This window comes from Sinocyclocheilus grahami, unplaced genomic scaffold (genome assembly GCF_001515645.1).
Source record: "Sinocyclocheilus grahami isolate Dianchi unplaced genomic scaffold, SAMN03320097.WGS_v1.1 scaffold870.1, whole genome shotgun sequence".
Taxonomy (NCBI): Eukaryota; Metazoa; Chordata; class Actinopteri; order Cypriniformes; family Cyprinidae; genus Sinocyclocheilus; species Sinocyclocheilus grahami.
Genome location: NW_015506049.1, coordinates 399,042 through 412,551, shown reverse-complemented (window position 1 = coordinate 412,551; position 13,510 = coordinate 399,042). Strand labels below are relative to the sequence as shown.

The following is a 13,510-nucleotide window of genomic DNA, read 5'->3' as shown; positions in this document are numbered from 1 at the left end:
AGTCCACAAACACTCTAGGCATCATGTCATTTATTTGGCTCTTTCAGTCACTTACAAAAATGAATATACAATAAACTGCGACATAACAAGCTACAATAAAGGCATAACAGAAATGAGAATTGTTTCAGGAACAAAAAAAAATCTGTCAAAGTTGGATTTAAATGACCATAATTACAGTTGTGTTGTATATGTAGGCATGTCACATATATATATATATATATAGTTATTTCTGATTTCCCAATAAACCCCACAGTTGTCTCATCCTCTCATGTCTTTCCTTCCATCCATCTCTAATGGTCTCCCATATTCTGCATCTGAATACTGAGAGACGTGAAGCTGGCCAGTAAATCGGTCACCTCGTCCACCTGTGGATCATATTAAAACAATTACAATGTCCCAAAGCTACAGTGGTATCAAACATACAGTATTGTAGAATTAACCCTATAAAGCCTACTGTACTGTATTTGATACACCAATTTCTAAGGCCTCTAAATCATCAACATTTGCTGAAAAACCTCATCTACTTTGCACTACAATGCCTTCTGTCATCTGATTGATAATGTATACCTTTTTTAACAAGAAAAATGCCTTTCAGTTCCATTCTAAACATCCCCTTCAGTGGTACATTTTCCATTAAACAATATTTTAAAGATTATTCAAAAACGGAGAGTTCCGGTCCTTGATTCTGATTGGTTGAGCCGCGTTCTAAGCTGTTGTAAATTACTCTACAAACACACACCTTTGTTTACTTTGTGTGTTGCTTGGCAAAAACTTTGTTGCAACCACACTTTTTTCTGAGGAACTACATTGTTTGGTGGAAGAATACTGTTTTTATTCATATCATTACAGTTTATTTGCTGTTTTATTTTGTGAAACCTAACTACGTATATGGAATAAGCAATATTCAGCCCCGTGAAGCCGTGGTTTACAGTGAATTTATAACAGCTAAGGGGCGCTTCGCGTCATGCCTAACAACGCCCCTTAGCTGTTATAAATTCACTGTAAACCACGGCTTCTTGGGGCTTATTGCTTTAACATGTACTGGACTGAAGCAACTCAGGTTTACCTGATTATTCAGACATCATCTTTTAGAAAAATCATGTTAAAATGTGAATATCAAATATGATACATCAGGCTTGAGGAACTTGCATTTGTACGTTTCTCATCATATTTTGCCCCAACAATAAAAACTAGAGCCTTAAACATAAAATATTACTATTCACTGACTTGTAGCATACAAGCTGTGTTGTATTTCGTTTTTAATTTAAAAAATACATTTACATTTATTATTTTTTTAACAAGGTAAAATACAATAGGTTTACTGATGTTCAGCCATAACATAAAAATAATCACTGGCTTATCAAAAAAGGCCAGAATTTTATAATCAATGCATCTCTATAAAAGAGTTTATATACTAAATATTTCATTTGTAGCCCTTAGAACTGAACAGTCCTCTTTAAAATATCAAAGGGAATGAGCATGAACTCATGAACATGAACTCAGCAGCTGTTACCTGTTCTCTGGTGCGGGTGTTCTGCAGCTGGTTTGAGATGTGCTCTAGTTTCTCTCTCTCTTCACTCTGTCCCATTATATTCAGATATTCCCGCAGCATTTGAATGATCTACAGACATATTCAGGGATCCCTGGTTCATTTTGGCACTACAGTACATATATACACATGTACAACATGAGCATAGGAAAAGTGTGGGCGGGGCACATTACATAAACCTTATCAGCCTGTCTCATAAACACAAAATTAGGAATCATTATGTTTACCCAGAAGTCACTACATTACATTATGCATTTGGCAGATGCTTTTACCCCAAGTAATCTTCATAGTAGAAATATTCACAAGAAGCATGAACGTCACAGTCTCGGCTCCAAATCTGCAGATAAAATTGTTATGTGCATGAAGTTTCTCAGTCATCTGTTAATCACCTGTGTGACCTCTCCTCTGAGGGTTTCTAGGCTACGCGAGTCTCCCTCTTGTAAGATGTTGAGCTTTGAACGGGCAAGATGAAGAGGAGTCCTTCCAGCACGGTCCAGAGCATCAACACGGGCACCTAAGGGGACGTTTATAATCTATGAACTAGTACTAAATTAGATTTGTGAATGGTATTGGAGGTACTGATTTGTTAAGAAATAGCAGAAAAATCTCAGATGAGTAAGATTGAGATGCATAATCAATCGTACCTCCCCGCAATAAGGTTGTGATGACAGGCACATGGTTGGTGCAGGCAGCTGTGAAAGGCAATTTAACTCACCATAAGCTTTGACCATAGATTTAATTATACAGAATTATGTTCATTATTATGTGAATAAACTAATTTGCTTCTGCACATCCTTACCCAGATGCAGTGGTGTATTTCCAAGGCTGTCTCTCTGGTTTGGGTCAGCACCATAACTCAGCAACAACTGAACTACATTGTTAAAAGTGGTGAGAGATGAAAAGAGAAAGTAAAAAGAGTTCAAATATAGTGGAAAACAGTGAAATACAGTGGACTCAAAAAGTATTCGGATAATTACGCTTAAAGGAACAGTTCAAACGAAAATGAAAAAAGCCCAAAAATTAAAATATGCTTAAAATGTACTTACCTCAGGCCACCTCGATGTAGATGAGTTTGTTTCTTCATCAGAACAGATTTGGAGATATTGGGCATTACATCACTTGCTCACCAATGGATCCTCTGCAGTGAATGGGTGCCGTCGGAATGAGAGTCCAAACAGCTGACTGGAACTGATGGGACTGGAGTCATGTGGATTACTGGTGTATTATTGTGATGTTTTTATCAGCTGTTGAGAGATGAAAAGAGAAAGTAAAAAGAGTTCAAATATAGTGGAAAACAGTGAAATACAGTGGACTCAAAAAGTATTCGGATAATTACGCTTAAAGGAACAGTTCAAACGAAAATGAAAAAAGCCCAAAAATTAAAATATGCTTAAAATGTACTTACCTCAGGCCACCTCGATGTAGATGAGTTTGTTTCTTCATCAGAACAGATTTGGAGATATTGGGCATTACATCACTTGCTCACCAATGGATCCTCTGCAGTGAATGGGTGCCGTCGGAATGAGAGTCCAAACAGCTGACTGGAACTGATGGGACTGGAGTCATGTGGATTACTGGTGTATTATTGTGATGTTTTTATCAGCTGTTTGGATTCTCATTCTGACGGCACCCATTCACTGCAGAGGATCCATTCTCCAAAACTATTCTGATGAAAAAAAAATTAACTCATGTTTACACTGAAAATATATGCCACTTGATGTTTTTGTTGAGGATTTTGTTATGCAATGCAATGACTTTTATATATTTTCGGTGCGTCTTAGGTGACTAAATATATTTTGGCACCAATAAAATTAATTTTCATGCACTGAATGCCACTATGAAAATTTAAAGGAGTAGTTCACTTCCAGAATAAAAAATTCCTGATAATTTACTCACCCCCATGTCATCCATGATGTTTATGTCTTTCTTCCTTCAGTCGAAAAGAAATACATTTTTGAGGAAAACATTGCAGGATTTTTCTCCATATAATGGACTTCAAATGGTGGCCAACGGGCTGAAGGTCAAATCGCAGTTTCAATGCAGCTTCAAAGGCCTCCACATTATCCCAGCCGAGGAATAAGGGTCTTCTCTAGTGAAACGATCAGTCATTTTCTAAAAAAATAAAATAAAATGATATACTTTTTAACCACAAATGCTCATCCGCGTTGCACGTCATGCATTAAGTAATCACGTTGGAAAGGTCACGCGCGGTTAGCTCTTCATCTGTGTACCCCGGTTCAAAAAGGTAGGGTAGTGTGAAAAACTCCACTCATTTTCTTCAAACTTCAAAATCGTCCGACATCGTTTTACCTTTTTTTTGTAAAGGGCGTTTGACTTTCTTTAACGATCACTTTGTAATCACTGGGTCGGTACTTCCGCCTATGTCACGTGTGTGTGACTACATAATATCAAGAAGTCGAGCTTGCGCAAGATGAGCATTTGTGGTTAAAAAGTATATAATTTTCCTTTTTTTATAACTGATTGTTTCACTAGATAAGACCCTTATTCCTCGGCTGGGATCATGTAGAGCCCTTTGAAGCTGCACTGAAACTGCAATTTGACCTTCAGTCCGTTGGCCACCATTTGAAGTCCATTATAAGGAGAAAAATCCTGGAATGTTTTCATCAAAAACCATTTCTTTTCAACCAAAGAAAGAAAGACATGAACATCTCGGATGACATGGGGGTGAGTAAATGATCAGGAATTTTTTATTCTGGAAGTGAACTACTCCTTTAATGTCAAACAATTCTGTCTGAGCTTACCGATACTCTCGTTGCCATTGCAGGAAGAGAAGTGTAAGGCTGTCCTGCCCTTGTCATCAGCAGCACAAGGATCGGTATCCTCTTCCAGCAATCTACGAACTAGAAAGGCAAAAAGTGAACCGACTATCATTTCAAATCTTAGCATCAAGTGTGACTACTATTGTCATGCTGATGATTCTCACCTGTGTCAATATCATTGGAGTTGGCAGCTTCTCTGAGCCTCTTCACAGCTTGGAGGAGAAAACAAGGAATTGGTATATATATATATATATATATATATATATATATATATATACACAAAATGAAAGGAGATGCATAACCTTCAGAATATGTTAAATGTTAATGAGTAAATATTGGCATTTGTATCAAGATGCATCTTTTATAACATATTTGCATCGGTAAAAAACGATTTATTTATATATAATTATTAGTAGATGGACAAATTTCAGTTTTTCTTTTTTAATAAATCTGCAAAAATGTCAACAATTCTGTGTTTTTCTGTCAATATGGGGTGCTGAGTGTACATTAATGAGGAAAAAAAATTAACTTAAATGATTTTAGCAAATGGCTGCAATATAACAAAGAGTGAAAAATGTAAGGGGGTCTGAATACTTTCCGTACCCACTGTATATATATATATATATATATAAAATTATTATTATTTTTTTTTTTTGATAAGTCTGTTCATGCACACACCATACAGGTCTTTTCCAATGGGCCCCATGTTCCTCCGGGCTCTTCCCAGCCGCCTCACCCTACTCGATGTGATCTTGCCCGGCGAGCTCCGTCCCGCCTGCAGCAGCTCACCGGGCTGCCATAACAAGTGCAGGTACCGGAGCTCCGTGTCCGCTGACGGTCGGGTTCGGTTGAGCCTCAGCGCGCTCAGCGTGTCCAGACGGGAGATACTGAACCCGACCGCACCTGCAGCCTCCATCGGCGTCTCCTCCTCCCGTTTCTCGCCGTCTCTCACCGCAGGTCCGTTCGCTACCGTGTACTCTCCCTCCGAACTGGACCGGTCGCCATCCGAGGCGGCGGCAACAAGCGGGCTCGACACGTCCATACTAATAAGGCGTCTACTGCACTAAGGTCAACATGTAAATGTCAGTAACGTTCCGCCAGATTGTAAATACTGTAGCTGTTGCACAAACCTAACGCGGCATTATTACACTAGCAGTGTTCTTCAAAACTGCATTTCGAGCTAAGCTTTAAATAAAGAAACGTTGCTTTTGCGTTAATTTCATTGTAATTTAATTTTGTGATGTTGAATCCAAACCGTTCCGTGTTCTGACAAGCGCCGAACTCTGTCTGAGTCTGTTTGAGCCAAAATGGCGCTGTTTCAATGTTTTGCGCCTGTTTTCAGTAAAACACGTCTGCATTGCTTAGTCTGAATTCATCTTGACCAAGGCAGCCAATCAACATCGATGTTGTTAAAGCGCTCTTCCAATCAGAGAACGTATCGTCATAACGTAGTAATTTTTTTTATTAAACATTATTCGAATACAAACACTTAAGGCATATTTTAACAATCATAAATCAGTTTTTTTTTCGTGTTGAAACAGCATTTAAAGAAAAACAAAACAATACAGAGAAATGTTTTTAAATAATTATAATAATAATAAAAAGGGGGTGAGGGTCTTAATCTAATAACATGTATAAATCCAAAGCAGAAAGAAGTTTCTGCCCATCATCCATTGAAAGGATTTTGCCAATAATAATAATAATAAAAAGGGGGTGAGGGTCTTAATCTAATAACATGTATAAGTCCAAAGCAGAAAGAAGTTTCTGTCCATCATGCATTGAAAGGATTTTGCAAATAACTTCAAATCATTCTTCAATCCAGTGAAATGGGGTTTAACCTTTACATACTTACATCTGTGGATAAAGTGTTTGCCTAACACAATCAGGTTATTTATTAAAAATTCAAAAAAAAAAAAGGGGGTGAGGGTCTTAATCTAATAACATGTATAAATCCAAAGCAGAAAGAAGTTTCTGCCCATCATCCATTGAAAGGATTTTGCAAATAACTTCAAATCATTCTTCAATCCAGTGAAATGGGGTTTAACCTTTACATACTTACATCTATGGATAAAGTGTTTGCCTAACACAATGTTATGTTATTTATAAAAAATTCTAAATGTTTATCATTTATAAACACTCCAACTTTAATTGAGGTCACATTCAAAGGATGCAGCGATATATCTTTAGATTGTATCCAACTTTGAAATGAAAGCCAAAATTCATATACAAATTCACACTGAAAGAATTCAATGAAGTTTCAATGTCTTTCTCACAAAATCCACATGAATTATTTTCCCAATGAAATCTCTCGTGTAAAAAGCAATTGGATGGATACATGCCGTTTAAGATTTTAAATGCCACTTCTTTGGCCTTGGGAAGAATTGGATATGATAAATATCGCTTTCTTATTTTTTCCGCCTCATCCTCACTGAAGTCTTGCAGAACATATTTTCTTTTCAGTTGATTAGGATAATACTTTTCTAATAAACTTATTTGAAAACGGTTTGCTATTTAAATTAATACCTTCAATACAAAGTGATCTCATTTCTGATTGAGAGTTAGAGTACATTACAAACGGTTGAATCATTGTTTTCAGGGGTGCTGGGATGGCCTTCATCACTCTATTGTATTCTCTAATTGGGCACTTGAAACTAAATTTATCACAAAAGTCATTGTAATGCAACAAATTACCAAAATTATCCATCAAATGACTTACTGCCCATATACCCTTTTCCATCCAAGTACCTAAAAACAATGATTTCCTATTACTCAGAATATATCTGAAGTAAATATACGTACATAAATTTTTTTTTTTAGAAAAAGTGATTTCTGGCTTATTTTATTTATTGATTATTTTTGTATGAAAATGATTAGGGTCTTGAATTTATTGAAAATTTCTGCATTTATGTTCGTTATGATTTGCACATGTAATCCCCACTAGTGGGCCCTCAGTAAACTTACACAAGGGTCAAAATGTAAAAGTAAAAATATATTCAAATAATTTAACAATTCACATGCTAAATCTGCTAAAAGATGTGTGCATAATATTTCCTACTCTGGATTAAATCAGGAACTCAGAACAATGCTTAGCTCACATCTTGACAGCATTACACATGACAAACAAAACCGACTGAATTTTTATGTTGTTTTCTTTGAGAACAAATGTTTGAGTTTGAAGGTTATTTCATTTTCTGCTTAGCAATACTGAGATTGAATTATTGCAGAAAGTGCACTGAAAGATAAAATACTCAAGAAATATAAAAGCAGATATTCAAAACATATTCAATAATACTACACCAATAAATACTAAAAAAAATATACATATTCACACATACACATATACATCCGTCCATACATGTTTCATAGTTTAACTCTTTCCAATATCCAATATGTTTAGTCTTTTTTTATATAAAAAAAAAATTGTTAATTTCATAAAAGACTACAATGACGTTTTATGCTACAAAATATATAACCACCAGACACACCTTTCTGTAATTAATTATTGAGATGGGATGTACATGCATATCAAACCAAGAAAAAACTTTTCTGATATACCTTTAACAATTGTATAAAAAATTAGTTATGCATTGTGTTGCAACACCAAACCCAACACCATAAAACAGTATATAAATCTATACTTTGGCTTATTAAAAACTATGGCAAGGCAAATACTCATTATTTAACTTAACTGTATGTTTGATCGTAGTCTCAGGATGCTGGATGTGGGACGTTTTCTATGGAAATGTAAGTAAATGGAGAAATGGGAGGTAGATTAACAGGATTTTAGCAGGACAGATTTGGTCTTTGTTACCATTAATACCCTTCAAAGGTCAAAGTTCATAGTTGAAACAACTGCAGCGCCAGCATGTTTCAGGTATTCAGATACTGAAGTGTCTCCCTGATGATCTGCCGTAAGTCCTGCCTCACGGGCATGTTGCCATAGGTGGCTGTTTCCCACAATGCCCTGCTTTCTTAAATAACCTTGACGGCAGAAGAGGGGTGGGGTACGACTGGTGAGGGACAGAAGGAAACAGGATTCTGAAGAAGAAGGACACACAGAGGCACATAATAGATTATTAAGTCCTGCAAGAAAAGCTGCAAAAAGTAACTCCTCTATGCTGTTTTTTGAAAGAAGTCTCTTTTGCTCACCAAGGCTGCATTTATTTAACCACAAATGCAGTAAAAACATTGCATACAAAAAATATGATCACAATTTAAAATAGCTGTAATAACGTTGTCGTAAATAACTGTGGCAAAGGTGAATTATCAGCATCATCACTTCAGTCTTCAGTGTCACATGATCCTTCAGGAATCATTCTGATATGCTGATCAAGAAACATTTCTTATTATTATCAGTGTTGAAAAGAGTTGTGCTGCTTCACATTTTTGTAGAAACTGATACATTTTATGGACTCTTTGATGAATAGAAAGTTTAAAAGAACAGCATTTAATTTGAGAATTTGAGAATTATTGGCACTCAAAAAATGTCTCAGAAGAACAACATTTCTGTACTGACCAGCATAAAAGGCCCTGAGGTCAGTTTGGAGGCAGTGCTCGAGGAAGCGTCTGAGAGGTTGGCTGTGTGATATGGGCTGATCCCATTCAGTTAGGAAGTCCTCAACCATGTGATGAACGGCCTCAGGTCGTGGTAGTGGCCAGCTAACAGGACGCTGTCTCATATCTTTCTCTAGAGAAACAGAGCACACTGATTTTCATATTCCAGTACGTGATTATGATAGAATATCAGGAACAGGATAGTCCAAAATGTTTTCTCAACAACATCCCAATCTCATACACGTCCACATATGTGAGATTAAGAATTACTTTGCTCTGTATCCACTATATAGAAATCAACAGAACATGTTAGAGCAGCTCTTCACCTGTAGGTAGTGTGTTGTAGTAGTACAGGACCGGATGGAGGAAGTTGGACCTCCAGGCTTTGGTCCATTCTGACTCAGCTCGACCTGGTCCTAGTGTATCAGTCTGGTTCAGTCCATACTGCATGACCAAGACCAGAAGACCATGATCTGAAAGGGGCCGTCCAGATAGAGCAGACAGCTGGGGCAAGGCCTGTAGAGGAAACTCCTCCAGATATTCACAGTAAGACCTGTGGAAAGAAGGAGGAGAGAGATTTGTGTAGGAAAAAAACAGTTATCACAGTAGCCATATTTAATTTGATATAAATGAAAACAGGCCGTGAGGGATAGAATTACAGTCCGTTCAACGTTGTCAAGGTCGGAAGACGGATACAATTTTGGCAACCCACGAGTTTAGAGTTCACTGGACATTTGGAAAGACTGCTCAGTAAAATGTTTGTTTTTTTAAACAGGAATTAATACTTTTATTCAGCAAGGATGCATTAAATTGATCAAAAGTGATAGTAAAGACATTTATAATGTTACAAAAGATTTCTATTTCAAATGTGTTCTTTTTAACTTTTGAACTTCCTATTCAGCAAATAATCCTGAAAATAATGTATTATAGTTTCCACAGAAATATTAAGGAGCACAACTGTTTTCAATAATAATACTAATAAATGTTTCTTGAGCAGCACATCAGCATATCAGAATGATTTCTGAAGGATCATGTGACACTGAAGACTGGATTAATGATGCTGAAAATTCAGCTTTGCATCACAGGAATAAATTACATTTAATAATATATTAGATTAGAAAAGAGCTATTTGAAATTATAATAATATTTCACAATATTGCTGTTTTTACTGTATTTTTGATCAAATAAATGCAGCCTTGGTAAGCGTAAGAGACTTCTTCCAAAAATAATCGAATCAACCCCAAATTTCATCAGCTGAATGATTGACAACTAAGTACAACATATTGGGTAACACTTTACCATTCCATTAGTTAATGTTAGTTAATGTATTTACTAACATGAACCAACAATGAGCAATACATTTATTACAGTATTTATACATCTTTGTTAAAGTTAGTTAATGAAATTCAGTTGTACATTGTTAGTTCATGTTAATTCATTAACTAATGTTAACAAGCACAACTTTTGATTTTAAGAATGCATTAGTAAATGTTGAAATTAACATTAGCTGAGATTAATAAATGCTGTAGAAGTATTGTTCATTCTTAGTTCACGTTATCTAAAATAGTTAACTAATGTTAACTAATGAACCTTTTTGTAAAGTGTTACCACATATTGTACTGTACATGCATCCCTTAAAACATTTCTTACCCTCGCAGTAGAATAATGTCCCCAAGAACCAAAAATATAGTAAAATAGTAATACAGTTAAATATTATTACAATGTAAAATAACTGGGGATATTCATCATTTCAATTGTTGATCTTACCCATCAAAAATGGAGAAGTTAAAACAAAAGCCCAGGTATCGGATCACTCTGTCATATGGCTGTCTGAGTGAGAAGTCATCAGTGTGGTAACCAGGTAGATTTTGCCTAGTGACCTTTGAAATGCTGTTGCCATTCTGGTCATCAAGAAGTTCAGTAAGAGTTAAATGCAGCTGCTCCTTTCCCTCTGTTGATGTTTGACTTATTTTCTTTGCTGTTCTTCTCTTCCCTCCATCTTTTTCTCTACGGACAATGGCAATATCCTCCAGTCTTCCCTCCACTAGGCCGTCTAAAGATTTCAGCTGGTAAGTGTCTAATAGCTCATTGTTTACTGTCCTACAAAAGAGAAATGTTAATTTCAACTTAAGGTGCAATCACATTAGCAAAATATTGTGGGCACAAAAGATCCTCTGTCTACTGTCAATAGTGTAGCAATGCATGAAGCACAGCTCACACAAAGGTCACTTTCAAACCAAGAAGCTTTCTGTTGGTCAGTGTGGCAAATTCGAGTGACCAACTTGGAACCTGTTGTGAAATCTGTTTGGGGAAATATTTGCCCTCACGTGAAACCTGGATAAATCACTTGTGCATTTTGGTTGCAGCTATAAGCAAACTTGAAACCATTCATTTTGCAAAAAGTTGGACAGGGTGGAATAAACACCTGAGGTCCCCAACGTAGTGTGTCTGCCATGCAAGCCGTACTGGGCTGGGACTATACAAGTGAATCCGGCTCGCTCTACCCAAGATGCTCTGTGCTGTCTCAAAGGCGGAGTTTCCTTTGCCAAGGATTAACACAGCCTGGTCTTTAAACTCCTCAGGATCAGTGGGCATAGACTCGTAACCCTCCACTAGGTCAGAACCAAGAAAATCCACCTGCTGAGAAACCCAAAGGCCAGTGGACACCAACAGAACACTATAGAGACAAAAAGCGATGAAATGGTATTTCAAAGAGACATGACAAGCACTTGAAAATATTATTAAATAAATGTTAAATTAATTAAAGGGTTAGTTCACCCAAAAATGAAAATTCTGTCATTAATTACTCACCCTCGTGTTGTTCCAAACCCGTAAGACCTTCGTTCATCTTCGGAACACAATTTAAGATATTTTTGATGAAATCTGAGGGCTCTCTGACCCTCCCATAGACAGCAAGGTAACTACCACGTTCAAGGTCCAGAAAAGTACCAAGATGATCAACAAAGTAGTCCGTGTGACATCAGTGGTTCAACTGTAAAGTTACGAAGCTACGAGAATACTTTTTTGCGAAAAGAAAACAAAAATAATGACTTTATTCCACATTTTCGTCTCTACTGCGTCACTTGTGGACGCGCGTTGACGACAGTATCATGATGTCATCATCACGCCGCGCATCCTGGTGAGTAATTAATGACAGAATTTTCATTTTTGGGTGAACTAACCCTTTAAAGGTTAAATTTAATAAATCATTTTAAATTAAATATAAAGTAAAATAAAAAAAATTAAGTTGTAGCAATACGAGATTAAAGTCATTATATTTTGAGAATAAAGTCAAAATTTCGAGAATAAAGTCATATCCATATGAGATTAAAGTCGGTATATTTTGAGAATAAAGTCGTATCCATATGAGATTAAAGTCAGTATATTTTGAGAATAAAGTTGTAGCAATACGAGATTGAAGTCGGTATATTTTGAGAATAAAGTCGTAGCAATACGAGATTAAAGTCATTATATTTTGAGAATAAAGCTGTAGCAAGGCCAGTATATTGCATGAATAACATTAATTAATGTGAAAATTCCACCACCTACTCTGCAAAAAAAAGTCTGTGGCATCCAACCTTTCTTTCTTCACATGTGTTTAATTAAAACCAGCAATAAAACGTTCTAAAGGTTGAAGTGGGCTTCAACTCGTTAACTTAAGTTATATTGTTGTCTTTTCTGATAACAACAATAAGTGACAATTCACAAGCTGTTTTATGCACGGTATAATAAATGATCGGGAATAATATTTTCTGTCTTCAAATCCATTAATTATTTGTAGCGCAGACACCCAGTAACCGCAATAAGCTTTGTGCTTTGTTGCTTTTAATATAACACAGCTCAGCTTTCAAATTATGTTTTATCATGAAATACAAATTATAAATGTGTTTTTCCTCTTTATTAGATGTTATAGCACGATATAAACGTGAAGGAACATCAGGAGGCATGAAAAAAACCCAGTATAAATTAATGAAACGAATGTCTCATTGTAATCAAAAAGATGATTGATTCACAGCGATCTGTCACGCCACATTAATAAAGAGCGTGAAAAACACATAATTGTAAGACATATTGTTTGTATTTCACTATAAAACTGAAAGAATTTGAAAGCTGAGACTTTGTTTTATATTAAAAGTACCAAAAGGACAAAGCATATTGGGTGGCTGGTGCAATACAAATAATGAATGCATTCGAAGACGTGAAATATTATTTCCAAGCATACGGTCCTTGTGAGTATATGACACATGGTATGATTTCTGCTAATAATCCCACATATATTCAAATCAGTTGCCAGGTCACCGGAATTTCTCCCAGTGCTCCCAATCCTGGCCATTTGCATGCACAATATAGACTATACTCTCAAAATATTATAACCTTATTCTTATATGGCTACGACCTAATTCTCAACAACAAAAGTCAACAGCATTTACAACCAATTTTATTTTAAATAGGATATTTTTTCCTTTGGATTGATATGCAATAATGAAACAGTGATTTCTTGTTGACTTTAAATATTAATAAAAATGTAAGAAAAAATGCCACAAAAGTATATATGTTCTATTATTATTATTTAATATGAAGCCTTTTCACATGACATGGCCATGAATTAAGAATTTGTTCCCACAAC

At 36.0% G+C, this 13,510-nt stretch overlaps 2 protein-coding genes across 2 annotated transcripts; both read right to left on the bottom strand.

Annotated features, from left to right (window-relative positions):
* Positions 1 to 21: 21 nt before the first annotated feature.
* On the bottom strand, positions 22 to 5,650 carry LOC107563363 (ankyrin repeat domain-containing protein 54). The gene is made up of 8 exons (XM_016248222.1): positions 5,008 to 5,650; positions 4,494 to 4,541; positions 4,312 to 4,410; positions 2,349 to 2,420; positions 2,194 to 2,241; positions 1,939 to 2,063; positions 1,514 to 1,621; positions 22 to 365 (listed from the first exon to the last, which is right to left on the bottom strand). Exons 1-8 carry the CDS (start codon positions 5,369 to 5,371, stop codon positions 291 to 293), a joined length of 939 nt encoding a protein of 312 aa, XP_016103708.1. The 5' UTR covers positions 5,372 to 5,650; the 3' UTR covers positions 22 to 290.
* A 2,106-nt stretch (positions 5,651 to 7,756) lies between these two features.
* On the bottom strand, positions 7,757 to 11,995 carry LOC107563355 (FAD-dependent oxidoreductase domain-containing protein 2-like). The gene is made up of 6 exons (XM_016248209.1): positions 11,967 to 11,995; positions 11,309 to 11,560; positions 10,651 to 10,983; positions 9,210 to 9,436; positions 8,846 to 9,016; positions 7,757 to 8,367 (listed from the first exon to the last, which is right to left on the bottom strand). Exons 1-6 carry the CDS (start codon positions 11,993 to 11,995, stop codon positions 8,153 to 8,155), a joined length of 1,227 nt encoding a protein of 408 aa, XP_016103695.1. The 3' UTR covers positions 7,757 to 8,152.
* Positions 11,996 to 13,510: the final 1,515 nt, after the last annotated feature.